Source organism: Drosophila biarmipes, chromosome 2R, assembly GCF_025231255.1.
Source record: "Drosophila biarmipes strain raj3 chromosome 2R, RU_DBia_V1.1, whole genome shotgun sequence".
NCBI classification, from domain to species: domain Eukaryota; kingdom Metazoa; phylum Arthropoda; class Insecta; order Diptera; family Drosophilidae; genus Drosophila; species Drosophila biarmipes.
Genome location: NC_066615.1, coordinates 19,817,177 through 19,839,773, shown reverse-complemented (window position 1 = coordinate 19,839,773; position 22,597 = coordinate 19,817,177). Strand labels below are relative to the sequence as shown.

General features: G+C 41.2%; 3 protein-coding genes across 9 annotated transcripts; 2 read left to right on the top strand and 1 right to left on the bottom strand.

Annotated features, from left to right (window-relative positions):
- Positions 1 to 366: 366 nt before the first annotated feature.
- On the top strand, positions 367 to 9,480 carry LOC108022612 (polycomb protein Asx). Of its 6 annotated transcripts, none has more exons than XM_017091651.3 (11): positions 367 to 788; positions 2,013 to 2,327; positions 2,396 to 3,344; positions 3,402 to 4,029; positions 4,091 to 4,183; positions 4,247 to 4,312; positions 4,382 to 5,172; positions 5,366 to 6,790; positions 6,854 to 7,183; positions 7,244 to 7,515; positions 7,974 to 8,117. In XM_017091651.3, exons 2-10 carry the CDS (start codon positions 2,092 to 2,094, stop codon positions 7,502 to 7,504), a joined length of 4,779 nt encoding a protein of 1,592 aa, XP_016947140.1. In that variant the 5' UTR covers positions 367 to 788; positions 2,013 to 2,091; the 3' UTR covers positions 7,505 to 7,515; positions 7,974 to 8,117. The 6 variants fall into 6 exon arrangements, with proteins under 6 accessions (XP_016947140.1, XP_016947137.1, XP_016947139.1 ...); XM_017091648.3 differs by having other exon boundaries at positions 368 to 788; positions 7,244 to 7,484; positions 7,974 to 9,480; XM_044091652.2 differs by lacking the exon at positions 367 to 788 and adding an exon at positions 899 to 1,225 and having other exon boundaries at positions 7,244 to 7,484; positions 7,974 to 9,480.
- A 44-nt stretch (positions 9,481 to 9,524) lies between these two features.
- LOC108022613 (uncharacterized) lies at positions 9,525 to 12,701 on the bottom strand. 2 transcript variants are annotated; one of them, XM_017091653.3, is made up of 2 exons: positions 12,431 to 12,701; positions 9,525 to 10,028 (listed from the first exon to the last, which is right to left on the bottom strand). In XM_017091653.3, exons 1-2 carry the CDS (start codon positions 12,488 to 12,490, stop codon positions 9,654 to 9,656), a joined length of 435 nt encoding a protein of 144 aa, XP_016947142.1. In that variant the 5' UTR covers positions 12,491 to 12,701; the 3' UTR covers positions 9,525 to 9,653. The 2 variants fall into 2 exon arrangements, with proteins under 2 accessions (XP_016947142.1, XP_050743598.1); XM_050887641.1 differs by lacking the exon at positions 12,431 to 12,701 and adding an exon at positions 10,286 to 10,437.
- LOC108022614 (uncharacterized) lies at positions 10,833 to 12,368 on the top strand. The gene is made up of 4 exons (XM_017091654.3): positions 10,833 to 10,968; positions 11,050 to 11,112; positions 11,170 to 11,343; positions 12,178 to 12,368. The coding sequence occupies exons 1-4, from the start codon at positions 10,965 to 10,967 to the stop codon at positions 12,276 to 12,278; spliced, it is 342 nt and encodes a 113-aa protein (XP_016947143.1). The 5' UTR covers positions 10,833 to 10,964; the 3' UTR covers positions 12,279 to 12,368.
- Positions 12,702 to 22,597: the final 9,896 nt, after the last annotated feature.

Sequence of the window (22,597 nt, the reverse complement as noted above, 5' to 3'; positions counted from 1 at the left end):
CGTGCTTTTTGGCTAAATTTTGGACAGGTTTTAGCTAAATTTTATGAAACCTTTATTTTGGCGGGCTTTTTTAATCTGATTGAGAAGACATTTTTAGTTTAATAGCTATACTCCAAGTTTAAAATTCGTAGATATATATACATATATAATATATTATATAATCTTGAATTCGAAGAGAGGTGCCTTTTTAATAATATTAGTTTATAGTGACTATCCCATTGAGAGTTCACTGTTTAGAGCGATCACTCTATTTTTGGCTAACGTTTCCGAAGATGGCTTTCTTCTAGCCAGTTCCCGGTCAGGGCGGTCAATCGATAGGTGGCAACCCTGCCGCGGGAGCAGTGACTGCGCTAATACTTCCGCTCCTATCCGATATCCGATGTATCGGATGCGACATCAACAACCCCATCGGACTCGGCAGGGCAGCCAGAAATTCGAGCGATTCGCGTTAAAATCTGGCCAAGAAAAAATACCTAAAAGTCGTTGTGATTAGTGCCCGGTGTTCGTGTTGTGCTAACTAAAACAATTTCATTCAATTAAACGCAGCTTTTCTGCGTAGTGTGCGAGCGAGAGGGTCGGCCGCTGGGCCCGATAGCCGAAACGCGTGCGCCAGAAAGGGACCGGCATAGCTAGCTAGAAAAGAATCATTTTGTAGCTGCTTTGTTTGTGTGTTTGGCATTCACATTTTCCCATTCAATATTTAATTTAGTGAGCCATTAAGGGGGCGCAAATCGGCATTATGCAAAAGACAGTGCTCTAGTACAGCCCGAAATCCGTACGATAAATAGGTAAAATATCCGCTGAAAAGTTCTGCAAAATAGCAGCAAAACCAATTTTTCTACTTCTTCGCTAGTGGTGTGTGCCTGCGAGTGTGTGTGTGTGTGTGCGTGCGTGAGAAAAAAATATAACCAACCAACAACTTCGCAGGTCGTTCGCCGTTGTTGTTGTTGCCTCAGTTACATTGTTGTTTTTGTTAAATCTAAAGCTGGCGAGTGCGGAAAATCGAAAGGAAAACTAAAAAGATAATTGAGCCGAAAGCAAACGGCAAATCTCCGAATAGCCGCAATTTGATTACATATAAAAATTACACTCACACACACGCGCTCGCTTCTAACGAAATACATGCGTACATACATACACACAGATGGTAGTACATATACAAAGGGCGCAACGTTAAAATTATACAGACAGTTTTTGCCTTAAAATGGACACTACTGCTGGCCAGGTTAGTGCAGGATTAATCTCTGGCTAATGGCCCGGCCACAGGTCCAGGAACTAGTTTGCCATCCCGGTCGGGCATCCAAAGTTTTGGCCGGAAAGGCAGCTTACTTTTGGGCAATGCTGGTGGAGAAGCATCAATGAAAATGAACTACTTAGGACTCTTCTCCTGCTAATGGCAAACTGAAAGTAGGTCTTTATCATTAGTATTTGTACTTGTTAATCGAGGCTGAGAAGTAACCAGGTCTTTCTAGTAACATACTTTGCAGGCAGACTTCACTTAAGTTTAGGTTCAAGCGCAGCTTAAAACCTAGAAAGCACATTGAAATATTATGTTTTATGGTCCTTAGTTTAGGGAACCATTAAAATATCTCATTTGGGAATCAAACAATTTAATCTGCTATAAGATTTGATTCACTAAATCAGGAGTAACACATTTATACATGTCCATTTTAAATATAAAATAAATTTAAAATAAAAAAATTACAAAAACATTTAACTTTTTTCTGAACCCTTTAAAATATTATGTTGGGAAATTCATAGAGTCGTTTATTTATTTATTTAGAGGAATGAAATAAGTTCTGCCATTAGATTTCAAATAATTAAGCAGAACTAAACCATTTAATACATATGTTTTTATTGTTAAAGCAAGTTTTCATATAAACTTAATTGGTAAGGTGTTCTTATTAGGTTAATACAGCAAGTTCCATAAAATATAGTTAAACTTGCACAAGACAAACATCCAAACTATCCTGACAAACAAAAGCTAATACTATATTCGAACCCATTTCCAGTATGTGCGGAAGAAACTTGCCTGACATGGACGCATGGATCAAAAGTTCGCTGTAAATAGATTAGGCAGAGCGATTAACAATGAAAACAATAACGCCGGATACGACGACGACGACGGCGTCGCAGCACCAACAACATCTCATTCCACAAGCGGATCAGCATCACCAGCCGATGCTGCAGCAGCAGTCCCTGTTGGCCGCTCCGCCGCCTCCGATCATAATGGAGCATGTCAATCTGGTGGACGACGACGAAAAGGATCCACTTGCACTGGAGCAGGTGGAGGTGTCACCCTCCACCAAGCACACGCACAGTCTGAGGTAGGCTGGCAATCGAGTTAGCCCAAATCTGCAAAAATATCTTAATCACACGACTAATTCTCTTCCAGACGCCACCTGCCACGCATTATCGTGAAACCCATACCACCTGAGAAGAAGCCGATGGCGCCCAGTGAAGAGCCAGTCGTCAGTCCTGCACCTGCGCCGGCACCTGCTCCTGCTCCACCCACGCGCCTCATCTGCAGCCGACGCATCCAGCAGCAGCAACAGGTCAAAGCGGCTGCTGCAGCGGCGGCTGCGGCAGCGGCAGCAGCAGCAGCAGCTGCAGCGGCCTCAGCTCAAGCCCAGGCCGCCGCCAACTACCCATCCGCCATCTCACCCGGTAGCAAGGCCGGCTCCTCGCAAGCTTCGACCATGCGGGAGGTCCTGGCCTCCATACCCGGCTTTAGTGTTAAGCCTCGTCGGAGGAGCAATAAAAAGCTGACTACAGCGGCGCAAATCGAGCAAACAAAGGACGGCAAGATCGACCTGGAGACGCCAGACTCCATACTGGCCTCCACCAACCTGAGGGCACTGCTGAACAAGCAAACGTTCTCGCTCCTGCCACCGCTCTATCAATACAATCTCATACAGCTGCTGCCCAGCGTGGATCGCGAGACCAGTGAACTGGAGCTGCCCAGCAGCAGTGGCAGTGGAGGCAGCCCCTCGGAAGCTATACGGCTCAGTGCCTCTTGCCTGAACAACGAGTTCTTCGCCCGAGCCTGCCTGGAGTGGCGGGAGCGGTTAAGCGAAGGCGAGTTCACTCCGGAGAATCAGCTTAAGCTCAAAACAGAGGCAGAGCGCGAGAAGAACAAGCTGGATCCCTGGAAGCTGAAACACTTTGAGCCCTTCTGGGGCGAGAAGAGTTCCAGGAGCAAGGAGAAGCCAGAAGGTGACGCCAAGGATCAAAAGCTTTTGGCCAGCGTTAAGAGTGAGCCTAAACCACCAGCGACATCGCAACAAAAACCACAGCGACAACAAGCAACATGTGATAATGAGACTGAATTAAAATTTGATTTGGTAAGCAATTAAAACCATTAATATCCTAATCAAATTAATAATAATTGTACTTTTCAGAGCACAAAGTGCGAAACGACAGCAGCAACCACAAAAACTACAGTAGCAACAACAGTAGCAGCTAAATCAAGCACACCTGCCACCAGCAGCCAGAATAGTGTGCTAAACGAACAGCAACGCCGTATCCTCAAACGTCCATCGAGTAGTCCTTCGCAGCGCAAGCAGGCCCAGGCACCCACAACGATAGCCACCATAACGCTGGACGACGATCCCGACGAGCTGCCCAGCACATCGAAGGACAGCAAGCAACCGAAGATGGCCGAAATTGTTCCTAATGAGTCAGGGAATGTTGCTGTTGCTGTCGCTGCCCCAGCGCTTGATCTTGTGGATCATGCCACAGCAGAAACCAAGATCAAGGAGGAGGAGCAGCAGCCCCAACAACAACAACATCAGCCACTTATCAACAGTACCTGTGATAAAATTGAGCCATCTGAGTGCAGTGAGGAGGTGATCGTTGCCATCAAACAAATGGATAATGTTGAGGAGGTCGAACCTGTTGCTGCTGCTGCTACCATGACAGCGATTGCTGCTGTAACCCCAGCCGCACCAAAGCCGGAACCCTTGGCAACCAATCCGGAGGTGGTCAACCAGTTTGTAAGCTACTTGCAAAGCGTTGAACTAGCAGCTGGTAAGTTGTATATGTTTTTAAGAAGCACAATTTTTGTTTACTAAATTCTTCACACTTATAGAAACCAAAGCGCCTTTGGAGAATACAAACGAGGCAGATATTATGACAGGAACAAACAGCCATGATTTCGTTTTCGCAGATACAATCGATCACGGTTAGTTTTCATTTAGATTATTGTCAGTATAAGCAACTAATTTCCTTCATTCTTTTTAATCAGCCTATTTCCAAGACCATCAATCAACCATCAATCACAACTACTACACTTCATCTTCATCGTCCAACAGTAATCACTTACTTATCTCTCACGTAATCCAGAATCTAATGTGTTTTATTGTTCCCATTTCCTGTGTAGCGGCGACCACTGCAGCTAATAAACTGGAAGAGCATAGTGATAAGCTGGAGGACTCACCGATGCCCATTGCAAGCTCAATTTCTGGGTCGACGCCGGCCAGTTCGATTACATCCACCAGCTGCACATCGTCCTCATCCTCCACCGCCTCCATGTCGTCATCGTGCTCCAGCAGCAATTCCGGATCAACGACGACCGCGCCGACGACCTCGTCGTCAACCGGGACAGCAACAGCTCCACTGACGCTGGTGACTACAGCTGAAACCACTTTGGCAAATGTTCAAGCCATGCTCTCAACGGTGGCTAAGTTGCAGCAGCAACAACAGCAGCAGCAACAGGAGTTGCCCGTTGAATTAAACTCTACTGAAATGTACCAGCATGTGCAGCACGATTGGAACTTTGGCGACATTAAATTGAGCAGTTCACAGTCGAGTGGGGATCAGCAGCGAAACCTTAGCCACGAAGGTATTGATCTGATGGATGTGGTGCAAGATGCCGACGTTATCGACGACATAATGGAAAACGATGTGTGCCACGAAGTGCTTGATGACGAAGATGAGGACGATGACCAGGAGGAGGAAGACGATGAGGTGGTGGAATGTATCACGGAGGATCAGCAGGGGCAGCAGATTATGGACGAAGACAGCGAAGTCGTGCGCGAGATAGTGGATAAACTGCAGCAACATCAACAGCAGCAGCAGCAGCAGCAGCATCAGCAGGTGCATATCCAAGATGTGGTGCAACTGTCGCAGCATTCGTTTATGCCGCAAGCTCATAGCGAATATGGAAATGATGTGAGTTCCACAAAAAGTTTATCTTATCAGGGATTTTAAAAGATAGAACTTTAATTTTATAAAATGTTTTTATGAATAAGTCGGAGGATTAGGTATTTACGATCTTAGAATCTTTTTTTTGTGTTAAAATCAGAGCACTATATAAAATAGTTTATTGTCTATTCATGTTATTAATAATATTATTTCCCATTAGATCGGCCAGGAAATGCTCTGCGACACAGTTCCAATGTCTGCTGCCGAAATGGAGGTGTCTAGCACAGTTATCACCAACAGCAGCAACAGCAACGACAGCAGCAACAATCTAAGCCTTTGCAGCAACAGCAACAGCCTCACCATCAGTCAGCTGCCGCAGCAAACAGCACAGCAGCAGCAGCCCCAGCAAAACGCACAGCAAAATGCACCGCAGCAGCGACAGATTTTGGTGGACTCCAATGGTCAGATTATTGGAAACTTTCTGCTACAACAGCAGCGCCAGCAACAACAACAGCAGCTACTACAACAATTTACGCTGCAGGCGGCTGCCGCACAGCAACAGCAGCAACAACAACAGCATCAACAACATCAGCAGCAGCCACAACAGCAAGCAACCAGTAGCAACGCTTTGACCAAGACATTACCAGTGGCTCTACGCAACGGAGGACAACAGTTCTTGTCTCCCAATTTGCTTGCCCAACAACACCAGCAGCAACAGCAACTGGAGCAGCAGGCTGCTGCACAACAAAAGCAACAGCAAATTCAGCAGTTTGCCCTGCAACAGGCCCAACTGCATCAGCGACAACTACTGGCCCAGGCCGCTAACAACAATCTACTGCAGCAGCAGCAACAACAGCAGCAGCAAAATGTTGCTCCAGCGACAACGCAGTCCAAGTTCATTGCCAAGCCACTGAATATCATCTCCATGACGCGACCTGCCAATGCATCGCCTACCACAGCAGCAACAACAGCAAATTCCGCAACTATTCCGTCCGCCTACGCTAATGTTGTTGCTGTGACAAGCGCGCAACAATCGCCGCCAGTACCTGCCCCCCAACAACAACAGCAGCAAACAGCCCAGCAGCAACAGCACCAGCAGCAGCAACACCTGGCTAATCACAACAGCAATATGCAGCAGTTGCCCACTATTCCCAATGTGCTGACGATGAAAGCCTTGCCCCCATCAGGGGTGCCAACCACCATAGCGCAGCAGAGGTTGCAGCCAAAAATGCCAACGGGCAAGGGCCGCAAGGCCACCAGCAACAGGTTGCCACCGGGTGCGGTCAATCTGGAGCGTAGCTATCAAATCTGCCAGGCCGTTATCCAAAATAGCCCGAATCGCGAAAACCTTAAGGCGCAACTGCGCCCGCCTGCCGCCATTCTCAACCAGCATCAGCCGACGGCAACTACTGCGGCGACGCCCGTCAACCCGGTGACCCTAAATGTTTCAACGGTAGCCGCCACACCCATGTCCAACGTGACGACGGCTAGCGGGAGTATGGGAGCAGCAGCTGTGGCCGCAGCCCCGCCGCAGAATATTTTGAAGCAGGAAGAACTGTTGGTCAGCGGAGCCGTTGGGGCAGGGGCTCTGCCCGCTGGATTGCCGCCTAATGTAATGGGTGTCGGACGTCCGGGAGTGTATAAGGTAGAAGTTAGCTAACATTTCATTATTTTATTTGCAAACTAAAATAATGCATTGTTGTTCCAGGTCATTGGTCCCCGAATGAGCGGCTTTCCGCGAAAGAAATATGTCCAAAGAAAGCCCTCGCCCACCACCATCATCCGTCATGTGTTCAATCCAGGTTCTGGCGGAGCTACAGCTACTCCCCAACAGTTGCAGTTACTGCAGCAGCAGCATCATCAATCGGCCACTTCGCCAGTGCCAGTGTCAGTGCAAAATCCTCAGCAGGCGGCACCGGAGCAACTGATCCACCAGAATGGTAGCGGTCAGTATGTTCTTGTTCACCGCGCAAATGTGGGTGCAGCTGACAATCAAGCGCCTAGGGCTTCCAGCGCCCCACCGATGCATCAAAACCAGGTGAGCCGTTATTTTGCTCTTATATATATGACAACTTACTAAAATTTGTATGTTATTCAGTTCGTTACTGTTCAGAATCCGCTTCAAAGCCTGAACGGCATTACCATGGGTGGACGCGGGCGTCCAGCCTCGGTGGATACAACTGCAGGCAGCGGCAACGTTATGTCGCCAGCGATGTCCGGCACTGATCCGTTGCATCATCACCACCACGAGCTGCAGCAACAGCAACAGCATCAGCAGCCGCAGCCGCTGGGCAATGTGAGCGCCGCCGCGAATATTGTGCGGCGCAATATCGCTGCAGGTAAATTGGTGTATTATTAGTGGTTAGCGAGGTACGTCTTTCAAATCACCACCCACAAATTCATCAACCTGTTGGTCACGTTACCATAATTGGCACGCAAACATTATTTCGTTGCATAGATTTTTAGATTAATCGACGTGATAGAATCACTTTTTTGTTTTGTATTTTAACTAGACAAGTTGCATGTACTAGAAAAGATTTGAATACCCACAAATCGGTCGAATAGCAGGGCCAATGATACATATGAAAACTTGTATGTAAATAATATCCTAATACTTCAAAAGCTTTTTAAGTTTGTAGATCATACACGTAGAATCAAAAATGTTCTGTACCCTAATTTCTAGTCTATACGGCCCCTTCTAGATACCACTTTAATAAACATGTTTAAATTTCATAGATTATTAATTTTATTTGTAAGTATTTAACTATAGCACTTACGACTTCAGTGCTGTATTTTATTATTAATGTATTGAAATCATTTCCCACTAGGACCTAATATCGCCTACATCGACGGCAGCAATACCAACTCATCGTCCGTCTCCCTCATGGAAGCTGGCAACAACTACATTGTGACGACCAACGCAGCACCAACAGCGGCACCTTCGCCAGTCAACCAGCAGCCACAGTCACAGCCTTCTGCTGCGCAGCATCAGCATCCACTGCTGCAATTGCATCCGAGCGGCGAGAACACTCCGCCAGGCAATGAGGCAGCAGCAGCGCCAAACAATTGTGCCTGCTCACTAAACGCCATGGTGATCTGCCAGCAGTGTGGAGCCTTCTGTCACGACGACTGTATCGGTGCGGCTAAACTGTGCGTCGCCTGCGTGATAAGATGAGATGGATAACGTATTATAGTTATTTAGAGACCCGTATCTGTAGTCGATCTCAGTAGAGAGAGATACCGAATGTTTGAATTGTGAACTGTAGAAATCGATGAGAGAAAAGGCATAAACCAAGTGTACAACCAACAAAGAAAAACCATGCAAGTGCAGAGGCTTACGCACAGACGCAGTAACGGCAACCATACATAAATGTATATTAAACTTCATTTGCAATTCATGTAAACTAAGCAAAACTGGCAATTCGTAACACTTTTTGTATAAAGATAGGGAAGACAGACGAGGAGTTAAGCCTAAAATGCAAGCTAGTGTTGTGTGTTGTGCTTGTTGCATATCCCTAAAGATACTCGTTGATTTTTGTGATTGTTTAAGGATATCACAAGCACTCTAAAAAAAACAATAGATTTCGATATGAAAGCTATCATTTAAATTACAGCAAAGTAAATATGAAGAGAACTACTTCAATTGTAAATAAATCTATGTTTAAATGTAATTTATATGGAACAATATGAACTACATACGAGGTTAGGTTAGCATATGGACTCTCTCACGTCTAATGACTATATTTTTATAATTTATTCGTGATTCGGTTGGTTCGATCTATGAATATACGAACATGATCAATATACTTATTGTTAGTTAAGTAAACTATAATTCACTGTGTAATTTATGAAATATTCATAATGTATTTTGAGAAAGCTTGGGCCCAGCGCCTAAGCTTTAATTTGTAACTCTCTAAGTTTAGTATTATCCACCCGACAACACCCACATACACACTCACCCAAGCGATTTAAGACTCTCCACGCCCACATTTCTTTAGCATGTAGCGCATAAACGTAAATGTAATACACGTAATTGATTTCAAAACGAAACCCTATATGTTAAGCTAAAACTGTTGATAAATACGAAAATACATGAAAAATATGAAAAGAAAAAAAAGAACTACAAAATGGAAAAAAGAAACCAGTATGAGGAAATTAAATTAATTATAGCCAGAGTAAATCAACAGCAACATCAGCAAAAATCAATGGCCAGATAAATCCAAATTCAAAAACAAAACCTTAACGAAGAACAACGTTTTGCTCCTAGATGCACTTACCGCAAAATTAACCAATAAATAAACATTATTACAAATAAATTTGAAAATAAGAAAATAACCGTGGGCCCTTCTCTTCACTGTTCAGTTGCATTCTTACGTAAATTAATTTTGTTGATGTTTTATTTCGGAGAAAAAATACAATTTTTGTTCAGAAGGTGTTTACATTACTTTAAGGCTCTACGATGTATTCAGTCCATTTCTAAATGTTAGAAATCTGCAACTCATATTCTCTTAGGCGTGAATGTCCTTGTAGTGCTTCTCGTCGTCGGTCTTGTCCAACTTGATGGAGTACTTGCCGATCAGAGAACCCTCTACGTCGGCTTGGCCCTCGGGATTGAACTGTGGGCCATTGCCAACGTCCTTCATCTCGTCCTTAAGCACCCTGTAGCCATTCTCGTCAGCGATGTACTCGACAAGGCGTTGCACAAATCCATCGAAGTAGCTGTAGGAACCACGCACTGTGCCTCCTTCACGCTCCTCAGTCCGGGTAATGAGTCCGTCGTTAATTTTATCGTCCACCTTGGAACTGAACGCGTATTGTGCATTTTCATTCTGATATTTCTCGTACTCCTCCCTCTCAGCCTTTTCCGCATCGGTCTCTTCGCGCTGAAAAAGTCAAAATATATAATCATATAATTATAATTTTTAAAAGGCTCTAAAGATTCTCGGCCGTGTCACCTGGCACGCCCCCTTTTTTTACATTTATTGTGTAAATATTTCTATTTTTATTAGTTTCTAAGCTGAATATTTAAATATTATAGGTCGGTCACCTAGACTTTGGGATTCCCCGTGCCGGTAATTAACAATGACCCATTGAACCGGAAAACTATTAAGTTTTACGGTCGCCTGCCGTGTGATATTACCATGATAATATTATATATTTTAGTTACAAAGTTTTATATCTTGACTTCCAAGTCCCGTATGAACATGGACTGTGGCGGAGTGACTCAAGCATGATTTAAGTCGAAGAAATGATATATTCATTACGACGCGACGTTTTGACACATTTTTCCCCTGATTTTTGTGCATGAACGGAAATAGTAATTGAAATATGTCGATGTGTTATAGTCAAGATATGTGTTTTAGGTTGGGGTCTTGAGGTTATCAGATACCCTATAGCGGTAAGTTGAAGTTGATAAAGTTAAGCCGTCAAAAGATCCCATGAGAGTAAAAATCTAGCTAATGTTATTTTCGAGTTGATTACTTTTCCTAAAGCCGTACTACTTTGGGGTTACATATTTTTTTTAGGGTAGGGTCTTCGATTACCGCCTATTCCGATGCTGCTTGTATGTAAATTCAAAGTCAAAATGATAAGTGTTTTGCTGTTGTTTTTGTCCGTGTTTTTACGTTCCTTTGTCTTAGTACCTCTCGTCAAGGCAAGTTGGGGAGGTAAGATACAAAAAATAAAGTGAAAAATGAGAAATACGAAGGCAAATAAGCAGAAAACTTGTTCGACTCGAAACCGCCGATCGGGGCATATAAAGCCCGATGAACGGCAGTCGGAGTTGACTATAGTAACACAGCGGACGTTCAACTATCATCATGGGTAGGTCCAAGTAAACAGCGATAAAAATTCGCACGAAATGCGGAACCCCCAGAATTTGCTTTTACATTTATATAATTTCAGTTAAGCTGGGCTTTCTTGCGCTGTTAATGGCCGCCTGTGTGGTTGCCGCCTTTGCTGCGAGTGGTAAGTGCCCATTTTCGGCTTTTCCAGAGCTTTCACATTTGCTCCCTTTCCCGGCAGACTGTCCTTCGTCCACAAAGGTCCAAAACTGCACCCCAAAATGTTTGCATGACAGCGAGTGCAGTGCGATCGGAGGAAAGTGCTGCCCCAACCTGTGCAATGGTCGCAGCTGTGTTCAGCCCAATTTGCTGGGAAATTCCGGGGCCGACAAGTCGCCGTTTGGCAGCAAAAACAGTAAGTTCTCTCAGAAGTTATATTAAAGCAAAAAGAACATATACCGGTTTGAGTTTTGACCATATGAACAATTATCCAGTGGGCAGGCAGTTCATAGATCTTATAGATATTTTTATGCAGATATGCAAGTTAGCATGATTAATATTGATCTTTTTGTAAAGGGATAGAGTATTTTTTGTTTAAATGCATTTATGAAATATTTTTGTTTTTTTCACACAAAAAATTTCAGTTTTTACTTTTACAGAAAAAGTATTTTAAAAACGGTTACTATAACATTATTGATAATAATAATAAAACCACTTCTTATAATGCAAATTTTAAACTTTTTTCAAAAAACTTTCTGTAATAAAAACGTTGGTAATTATTATTTTATCAAAAAAATTGGAGTTGGCAACATACTTTAAGATCTCTGGTCAAGATCTAGGTCTAAAAATTATTTATTTAAAAAAAAAAAAAAAATTAACAGTTTACTCTTTTTTTTCTATAAAAAAATTGGAAAAGGAACCATTAATTTAGGCCTATGGAAAACCAATAAATTAAGCTATTTCTTATAGCTTTTCCATCAAAATATCTTGGAATAGGAATTGCAAAATATCCTGGAATTGCATTTAAAACCATACTTTAAGGTCTCTGGTCAAGATCTAGGTCTAAAAAATATTGATTTTAAAGAAAAATACTCTTTCTTTTCTATAAAAAAAATTGGAAAAGGAACCATTAATTTAGGCCTATGGAAAACCAATCAAATAAGCTATTTCTCATAGCTTTTCCATCAAAATAGCCTGGAATAGGATCCATATTTTTGGAAATTAATAATTTTTTAATTTCTAACTTTAGGCGGAGCAACTGGCAGCTACTGCGGCAACGTCAAGTGCGGCAGCTTCGAGAAGTGCGAAATGGACCGCAGCACCAAGCGACCCAAGTGCGTGCGATCGTGAAAACCCCGCAGCAACATCAGCGACACGGCGGCAACAACGCGTTATTAACTGAATTCATTGTCACTAAATGGAAACTTGTGGACCCGCAAACTTTCTTGACCATGTCCATGTCTCATTTATTTTGTAGTTTTCGAATATTTGTTAACACTCACGGCAGGAGCTGCCAGGGAAATGGCGACCAGCAGGCTGGCGATCAACACGAATTTGAACATATTTTCTGGGGTGGTTAAACTCTGTGCACTGGGATGTCTTTAGCTGCAAGCGACTTTGGACTGTGGATCGCTGATCGGCTGGTGGCCGGGCTTTTATATCGCACTTGAGACCTGGCCAAGAGCAGCGGCGTCGGCGGCGACGTCGCTTCGTTTTTTATACACCTTTTTTCTTTTTGGTATTATTTTTTTTTCTCCCCTCCCGAGACTTTTGTGTTTACATTTTTGACAAGCCAAAGATCTGACAAGTTGTTGTTGGGGGAAAAACTGAAGACCAACACGGCGGCGCACCAAAAACTTCAAATGTAATTTTGCAATCGTCGCTGGGGAAGCTGCAATTTGTTGACTTTCGTGTTGAGAAGAAGATCGAACTGGAAGTTCGGGGTATATTCGTGTGTTGCGTAAGCGGCCCCATCTCCAAAGTGCCTCAAGGTCAGTTGGTCAACCAGTTTCCAAGAGCCGCTCCAAAAAGGTGCACTTACCGCACCCATTCTGCCGCTTCTTCTGCTGCCTCTCCTGCCAAATGCTCTGCTTCCCCGGGTTTTATGGTCAACTTATGTAATTTATGTGGAGTTTTGTGCAAATTGAAAGCACCTCAGCGAGGCTTTTTTTTGTTTTTTTTCGGTCTTTGTATGTGCTCGCATTCGAGGAAGTAAGTGGAGCATTACGTTGTGTCTGGGGCACCCTTTTCGACTCTTGGATCGGGCATCGCCATAACCACTCGGCAACAGCTGGAGGATTCGGGTTCGGAATCGAACTGCAATTTGGGCCCACCTAGCTGGGGATCTACAGTGGAAAAATTGGGCAATTTCGCGGTTGATTTAGATACGGCTTAATTGAATTACCATTTATTGGTTTTTGATTGAAATTGGGGTTGGAGTTGCTAATCCATGGGGAAACCTGGCTCTTGGGAAACATGGAAGTGGTGGGTAGACCGAAATTAAATGGGCTTATAAGTGTGGGAAGCAGGTGGTTTGCAGTTTTCAATTCATAAGCGTAATTATGGTGTCCGACGCTAGGCATTTGTAGGTTTCGAGTTCCCTGAGCTTCCTCATGTTTAGGTTTAACCATTGTTTTGACCACATTAAACAGAGACTTATGAAGCTGAAATCATATTTTATTGTCATACACAGCCTTGTAATTACACTATAACTTAAAGAAAACGATACAATAATTGGGTAGGTTAAAGATGTAGAAATAGCTTGATTATTTGAACAGGAGCTCAAATTTGTGAATTATACATTTTTTAAAATGAAATCCCCGTCATAAAACAATTGGGTTATATAGCCTTGTAAAAACTTAAGCAGCTGAAATTGCACCTCATAAAGGCAACCATATTTTAATGCAAATTGTAGCTGCACTTGATGGCTAATTAAATCTTTACAACGGGTTGATGCACTCAGTTACCTCGAAGTAGAAATTGAGTAAAATGTAGAAAAAGTGAATTCTTCTGGCTTAAGAATTTCCTCACGTAAGCCAGGCCATAACTTCTGATGACCCATTTGGGCAGTTCCAAAGTTTTCTTGGCGGGGCCCACGGTGCGAATGCGTTATTTGTTTTACTTCCGTTCGTTCCACTTTCAATTCGCCCTCCCCTTACCACCTTTCACCACATTGTCTTCTATGAATCGCAGATGTAATAAGAGTTAGTAAACTACTTCTTTTTTTTGTTATTTTTACTTTTATTGTTACTGCACGAACTTCGAATTGGATGATATCGAGATGGTAGACGAGTTTTCGGAGCTGTTTCTTTTTTTTTTTTGGTTCGGAATGGAAATCAATGTAAAAAGCTCAAGGTGAGAGACCGCTCCAAGTCATCAGGTTTGCTTACCGATAAATGTATAATTACACATTGTTGGTTTAATGATGGCCAATGAGTGAAAGAGGAGGCTACAGGGCCGGGAGAAAGAGAGGGGTATATGGGGCAAGAAAGAGACGGGTGTAGGGGTGAGAAAGAGAGGGAATGCGAGGTGGTCCGGAAGGAAAGGAAACAACTTCAAACATTTGCCATATTTATGGCTCTATTTTGACTTTGCCTTCGCAAATTAGCACGCTATCGCCACCTCCTACTCCCCCCCCCCCCCCTTTCTCCCAGCCCCTGCACCACCTCATTTGCATGCGAAGAGAGGTCGAAAAGAGAAAGGGATGGGTAGTCTCTTGGGCGTTACATTGACAAATTGTTTTGGCGCTCTCTTTTATCGCCGCTTTTATGCAAATTAACTTTGTATTTCATACTCATTTTTTGGTTTTGTGGGTCTTCAACGCAGCGGATTTAGCTCAGGGCTATGGCAATTTGACATTTTCAATCAAAATTTGTTAATTATTTATCTGTGATTATGGGCAAGCCATACAAATGATGTCTATCGGGGCGACTCAGTTTCTGTACGCTTTTTGTGGGCGATTCAATGACCTTTTGATTTGCATTTTTTTTGTGTGTCTTATGGATTCATACGAGTAATCGGAATTATATTAATGATTTGAATAATTGGTCTGGTATCCATCAGCTAGTTGCCATTGTGATTAAGTGGCTTGTGTGGGAAATTAAGCTAAGTGGGGTCTTTAATTTCCATCAGGGAAATATGGGTCAGCGTTTTAATTATCCATTAGTTATACGGAATTTTCGTTGTGGTTCCTTTATTCAATCAGATTTTATTTCAATGAGTTAAGTTTAATTAAACAACAATTTTATAAAATAGTTTAATTGTATGTATGCATTGTTTCTTCTAATAAATCTGCTTAAAATACCAAATAGATTTTCGGCGCAAAAGGAATCTCAAAATAAAACCACTCATTGAATTAAATTACTTTTTATGGCCCATTCTCTGAGATTGAGCGAGTAAACCAGGCTTATAAAATTTATCACACCGATCATTTTGATTATACGAGCGCTCTAGACACACTTCTGGGACTTGCCGGTATCATCAGTGAATCACTGGCCTGCATATCAAAGTAAATCCGATTTATAAGCAATCGCATAAATTTTCAACGCGATGTTGTCACTTTAACAGCTGTCCGCTAACACAGAAACGCAGACACTTGGCAACAGACCAAAACACCCACTCACACACCCGTCTCAAGGACACTGTGGCAAAAGTAACTAACTTACCCATCAAAATATATGTAGTAAATATGTGGAGATACACCCAGAGAAATTTAATTGGAAGATCGAACTTACCTAAAGCCATTTCTTACAAAGCTAGCTTTCAATATATTAATTTTCATTCGGAGAGCCTTGTTCAACTTCTTGGTATCAACTTTTATATTTATTAAATTGGAAATATTTGTTGTATTCCATTAGAACCACTTTCTTAAAGCATTTTTGTTTTGTTTTATTAAATTCTTGATCAGCGTTACTAGACGAGTCTATCGGAGCAAACATTTAAAAAAATATATATATCTTCGCTGGTTTCTAACATATAACCTTCAAAGCTTGGAAATACCGTTTTCTAATTAGTTTTGAATTTCGAATTAAATTTTATCAAAATCGGACGACTATATGATATAGCAAAAGTTGATTACTAAAGTTGATTATTTCTTATAACTGCAAGGGTATACAAACTTCGGCTTGCCGAATTTAACTTCCTTTCTTGATTAAATATGTATATATATATATATAATATATGTACAATTTTTTTTAAAATTTCACGATTTTTTTTTGAATGCGACATATGTATTATTTTGAGTTTTTGAAATAAACTCACTTCAATCCAAAACTGTACTAATTGAACTAAGAATACATCGTTGGACATATAGTACATTTATAACTAGCTTTACTCGAATTTTTTAAACTTTTTTCTCCAAGTGCAATAGTAGTAAATATGTATAAAATACACATATATATATAAGATGTGTACGGGCATATATATTTGACAGCTGACATTTAGAAGAGGAGTGCGAGCTAAAAACTTGAGGCCTCGTGCGTGCGAAAAAAGGAATGCAATAAAACCAAATGTGCGATACAGAAACCCCCAGAAACAACAGCAACAATGGACGGGCCACATTATGCACAGACACACACATTTGCATGCCAAGCAGTGAAAGCTATAGTTGAGGGGGCGGAAAAGGGGAAAACGGAGAAAATTGGGTGCCTTACAATATGTAAATAGAGTGGCAAATATTATTGGGCCAAACACTTCCTAAACCAACAAATATATGTACATAAAATGGGAAAGGCATTTTCTCTGTTTACTCACCAAGTCGAACTTTTCTTTTGGAAAACCGCGATTGAAAGTTCGCAATTTGGAACCTTGGCCCTATATCTTTAGCTTATAAAATTTAAAAATAAAATATTTTATATTTGCATATTTGGTTGAAAATGATTTTTGGAATCTTCAGTTTAAGGAAAATATCTTAAACAAATATTCCGATAAATTATACGAATAGTTATTTAACTTTTTTTTAATAATAATTATGTTTAAATATTGACATGTAACATTGGCTTACTCTTATATTTACAACAAAAATATTTTTCTTGAGTTAAGAAAAATATCTTAAAAAATTCAGATATGATATTTGAGTTTCTTAGCTTTTTTAATTAAGTATTCATTCTCCTAGCTAAAAAATCGTACGCCTTCCACTTTAAACGCCGTATCCCCAGCTTTAACCCTGCTCCCATCTCTCCGTTAATAATTCATGGTCTCGCATCGCAGCTTTGCTCCATGATAATTGCATTATTCACAGCAGTCTGGCCTGTTGTAGCTGCCCTTTTTGAGCCTGGTTGAAATTTTTTACTTGACCTACCTCAAGGTTTACGGAGCACTTAGCCCAGTCGGTTGCCAAAGGCGCGAAGCGAGGGGGGCTAAAACTAAAGCTTATGCGAAAGCTTGCTGATAAGCTCTGTAATGGCGCCATATGCGAGTCGGGAGGAAAAACCGCCAGCAAAAACTATAAAACAACCCGAAAAACCGCGTGAAAAAAAGGGGAAAATGGGGGAGAAGAGGACAACAAGAGACAGACTCACTAAGTAAGAGAGCCAAGTTATCAAAAGTAATTATCAACAAAAGACAGCAACAATGCCGGCAAGCGGCTTATAGAGGACCCCTGGGGGTTACGAGGACCAGGAATCGGGATCTGGATCGGGGCTAGGGGATAGGGGTAAACGAGTCCCGGCAACATGAGTAAGTCAGCGTTAATTAAGTCAGGACACAAAACAAATGGCGAGCGCATCTAAAAGTGCATTCCATTCGTGCAAATTTGCATTTGTTAGGGGGAAAATGGGTTTTCGGGGATTTTGGAAGGGTTTGGTTAGAATTAGTAGCGAGAGAAATGGGATATAAGTTAATTTATTAGTGAATTATTGCTTTGGTGTTGGTGTTAGTTTAATAATATTGTATATATATATTTTTTAAATATAAATTTCCATTTTATTAATTTTTTTGTTAAGAGATGTTTTTATTATAATTTTACAGTACCTTCTTTTTTATATTCATTAAAAATTGAGCGTTAATTGAAGTTGGGGTATTTAAAATTTTACAGACTACTGCTACTGCTATATTTATATTATTAATATATTTTAATTTATTTAGAATAACCAAGAATCGGCATAAAAATCTTATCGAGGCTTCTCCTGAATTAAGGTTAATATAATTTACACTTAGTTTAAAAATTACATAAATTCATCCAATGCGTGTCACGACCTCATCTGCAGTTCGTTCCTCGCTTCTAGACAGTCCTTGGCGCTGTGGGGATCTTTAAAATCGCATTAAAGTTGAAGAGCTGTGCCGGCTGTCAGGCAGCATTGACCCTGCAAGCGCACACAATTTCAGATACAGATACAGAGGCGGAGACAGATACCCAGAGACCGAGACTTGTGTAATTGAGGCAGCAATTTAAGCTGCATCATGCAACATTGCCAAACCGGAAGTGAGGATGCACCACAAACACTCGCACACATGTATAATCGAGTGGCCAAGGGGCTGCAGGTTCAAGGAGGAGGTGGCGGTGGAGCTGGAGAGGTGAGCGGGTGCATTGAAACTTGCGGCCGGTTTTCGGCCTGGTACTTGGTACTTGCTGCCTGATGCCTGATGCCTTTATTAAGCCAGCAAATAAAATCCAAAAGCATCAAGGATACACTCGTACTCATGCATAGTCAGGAGCAGCGACATCAGGAAGGCACTGGAGGAAATAGTTAACTACATTTAAATTGGTTAAAAATCACGCAGCAAATGCTGCAGGAAAAGATTTGCGTGGAATAAATAAAGTATAAAATAATATATATAATAATATAATTTAATGTAAAAATTTACAACTATTATTATTTATTGGAAAAAAAGTATGCATAGAAAATCCAGTAACATATTTATTTAATGAGATAAACACCTAAATAATATATTTAAATATAAATTTATTAATAATAAATGAAAAATTGACTTACTCTTGTTATATGATCTTCGTATTCCATAGATATAGGATATGGACTCATAAGTAAGTCAGTAAGTCATTCATTTTAACAGTTCTTTTCTTGTATTAATTTTAATATTTTAGTTATTATATTTAGTTATTCATTAGTTAGTAAAAAATTACTACAAAATTTAGAAGAAAAAATAAAAATGTAAATAATAATAAAAAATCTATCATCATAAGCTTATATATTTTTTAGAATAATAAGCACATTTTCCTACATAATTATTTTCCAGTGCCTTGGAGTAGCGTCAGCAGCATCGCATCCTTCACGTGTTTTGTATACAAGCCCAGGCAGTTGCAATTTATGCACACAACTTGTCAACGCAGGGCGGCGGCTTGAATGGCTGGAAGCGGTGACGAAGGGGTGACGAAGTAGTGTAGACAGTGGCAAGGAAGGGGCGAGGAAGCCATGAAGAAGGGGTGAAAAAGCGGGGGCTGACAGGCGGGCTCACAATTGCTGCATTGGTTAGCCAGATGGGCGGGGGGCGATGGGATGGGGAGTGGAAGTGCAGCAAGCAATTTACACCGCACAATGCGTTGACACACGTCGTCCGCAAATGTGCGGCCAGAAGACAATAGAGAAATAGGGAGCCAAGGACCCGGGAGGCGGCCACCCAGGGATCCAAGGACCCACAGCCAAGACGGAGCTTCCTGCCTCATTAAGCCAGAAAAGTGTCAAATGTCCTGGCTGGCAGTGGCATGGATGAGCAGCCTCCTCCTGGCTCGTCTCGTTCAACTTCACTTGCAGTTCCTAATCTCGAGCCTGAATGTGCGACTCGGTGTCCCTTCACCGGTTTACTTGCACTACCTCCTCCTCCCCCATCACATAATTCGCAAACGTGTTGACAATGAAAACGAAATCCATTAAAATGCAATATGTTGCAGCAACACAGTCTCACTTGGCCAGGACAAATGTTTATCTGGCCAAGAGTATCGAAAAGTGGCCAGTAGGGTTGCGTTTGGCAATTGGGATGAGATGGCCTATGCAATTTGCACAGAATTTATGATTACATTTTCTGTGTATTTAGCCACGAGCAGACATAAAAATTATAAAATTAAATGCAAAGCGAGTTTTGACTACTCGAGTGCAAAAGAAGATTATTTTTTGATGGCTTCTATGAAGTGCCTAATACTTTGTTACATTTAATTGTATGGTTTTATAGGTTGCCATTTTAAATTCAGCTAATTAAATATGATATCTCTGCAGGGGAAATTTAAACTACCGTATTAATTCAATAAACAAGACAGGCATTTATTTGTGTTAACCAAGCCGATTTACATAAATGACGGAAATAATTCTATAATTCCATTATGCATTATCATTTAAAATATCTGTTTTCGCAGCAAATTCAATTAGAACGTAGAGAAGAAACAAATTAAGGCAATTATTTCTGCTAAAATTTAATTTACGCTGCTTGCATTTCCTTTGCTTGTTCAAGGCTTCAGATGAATTTCGCCGGGGGGCATTTTGTGTGGCAGGCTAATCGTTCTTTTGATCATTTTGCGGTTGATATCTAAGCTAGCCGGGGGTGAAGGGAAATCAGGGTGAAAACAGGCTGAAATCAGGGAGATTATATTTAAAGCCTGTTTAAGGATATTTATAAAATTCGGGCCATAAATCCGTATGGATTCCCGTAACAATGCCGACCTTGAAATCAGCGCGCACTCTGGAAAATAAAACTCCCCCTAAAAGTGCAGTAGAAGTTGGCCGAAATTGCCCCTCAAAATTGCGTTACGCATAAAATAACACATTTTCCGGCTCACCTGGCAGGAAAAGAGGAGTTGCGCTCAAGGATTATGCATAAATGTTTGCTCACTGAAACCGAAATTGTGAGTTTCCTTTCGCCTGCACAATGTGTAGGTACCCACCCTTATGTATCAAAATCAGAGACAAACATCAGCAAAAAGTGTGTGCTTTTATTTGCTTCACATTTTTCTCTCGTTGGCTAAATAAATTGAATTATTCCGACACGCAGACACACATGCTCGTGTTTATTTCGGCTGGGCCACGTGGCGTATGCGTTATATTGAAAGCCAAAGTCAAACACTTTTCTTCTTCATTTCGAGCTTGTTGCTTTGATTGGCTGCAGCTCCTGCTTCTGCTTCTGAGTCTGCCTTTGCCTGTTTGATGTTTGCTAAACTAATTTGGCTGAAGCAGCAGTAGTTGAAGTAGCTGAAATAAAACGAGGGAAAGCAGCCGTAGTGGCAGCGAAAGTTTCCCTTCCTCCTGTTTGCATATCAAGTATACGCAACGTTGATTGGATTTGTAAACTGACCAAGACACCGTCCTTCAGCGCCCATCACCCTGGTTAGGGGAGCCAGCTTAATAATCATTTCTGCTTAAAGCTCTGCGTTGCCCAGCGATTTATAAGCACTGAAAGAAATGGCATACACACGGAGAGGTAGATACCATCTAAGTTCTTAAAAATTTTAAAAATATTTTAAAAGTGCTCAAATAACATTTCTCAAAAATAAAGCCATCTGTTCAGTCAGTAGCGTATAATTATAAAAAAAGGTGGTTGGATAAGGTAAGTTTGAGAACGATTGATTCTTGATTCAATACAAAAATGTACATAAATATTTTCGTTCTTCCTATTAAAGAAAGTTATTTATTGTTTAATAATAATTTGAAATATAAGCTTTTATATTTATATATATATTTATATATTATTTTTATATATAAATAAATAAATATGCATTTAAATTACTTAATTCATATTGTTCAATTTTAAATGTTGTTTTTTTCATGCGCTACACCCTTTCAAATTATTATTCCACTTTATAAATTGCAATTGTAATTTGAAACCCTAAATCTGAAACCTTTAGCGAATATTATTATATATTTTAACAATAGCCAGTTAAGAGTGGTTCATAAAGTTTAATTTTTTCCTGTTTAGCCGCAGTGTCAAGGCAAGTTACGAACTCCACCCGCATGCTGGTGTATCTGGGTGAGCGGATGAGTGTGTGGGCTGGCGTTATCCTTGGCACGTCCTGCAGGCTTCGACGTTGCGCCTGTCATGTTCACCTCCGCCATGCAAATCTGACAGGATATGGCATCTGCTCCCACTGCGTCGCCGTGTGTTTGTGCATATAGATATTGCATTTTCGGCACGCCGGAGATGCTGCCTTTGCCAAGGAGAATGGGTTAACACCTTCGCACCCATAATCGTTCACATCCGAGTCGTAAAAAGACAAAACCAGCACATAATGTTGCCACTTTATAATGCCAAGGAGGTTTCCACCTTGTTCGAATGTGTGTTTTGTGGGTGACGATTCGAAGGATATCCCCAGGGCAAGCTGTCCTTTCCTGTGCTTCACATGTCCATCTTACGGAATAAGAAAAGTGGGAAAATGCATCTTTAAAGTTCAAACATTGGGTGTTATGTACTGTGTAACACCTCTATTGTTAATCCTTATTTTTGTGTGGCTTTTAAAGCAATCTTAAAGTAATACTTTAAACCAGTCTCCTAAATGTATGAAAGGAAAAGCAAGGGGAAAATAGAATAATAATTCAAAGAAGTATCTGATTTATGGTATTAAAAAACATAATAAAATCCAGAACATAGTTAATGTTTTAAAATTGTGTAGAGCTTTAACCTCAAATTTGTCAATAGTTTTATAATTTTCCTGTGAAAAGATTTTAGGAAATTTATAAGATGTTATGTTTTCTGTTTTAAACTTTCATTATAATCCAGCTCATTACATTTTT

Bases quoted from the DNA above. Each gene is read 5' to 3' on its own strand.
- LOC108022612 (XM_017091648.3), top strand. From the start codon at position 2,092: ATGAAAACAATAACGCCGGATACGACGACGACGACGGCGTCGCAGCAC. The intron at 4,184-4,246 runs GTTAGTTTTCAT...CTTTTTAATCAG, and splicing joins CGCAGATACAATCGATCACG to CCTATTTCCAAGACCATCAA. The intron at 5,173-5,365 runs GTGAGTTCCACA...ATTTCCCATTAG, and splicing joins ATAGCGAATATGGAAATGAT to ATCGGCCAGGAAATGCTCTG.
- LOC108022614 (XM_017091654.3), top strand. The intron at 11,113-11,169 runs GTAAGTGCCCAT...CTTTCCCGGCAG, and splicing joins TGCCGCCTTTGCTGCGAGTG to ACTGTCCTTCGTCCACAAAG. The intron at 11,344-12,177 runs GTAAGTTCTCTC...TTCTAACTTTAG, and splicing joins GCCGTTTGGCAGCAAAAACA to GCGGAGCAACTGGCAGCTAC.
- LOC108022613 (XM_017091653.3), bottom strand. From the start codon at position 12,490: ATGTTCAAATTCGTGTTGATCGCCAGCCTGCTGGTCGCCATTTCCCTG. The intron at 10,029-12,430 runs GTGAGTGTTAAC...TGACTTTTTCAG, and splicing joins TTTCCCTGGCAGCTCCTGCC to CGCGAAGAGACCGATGCGGA.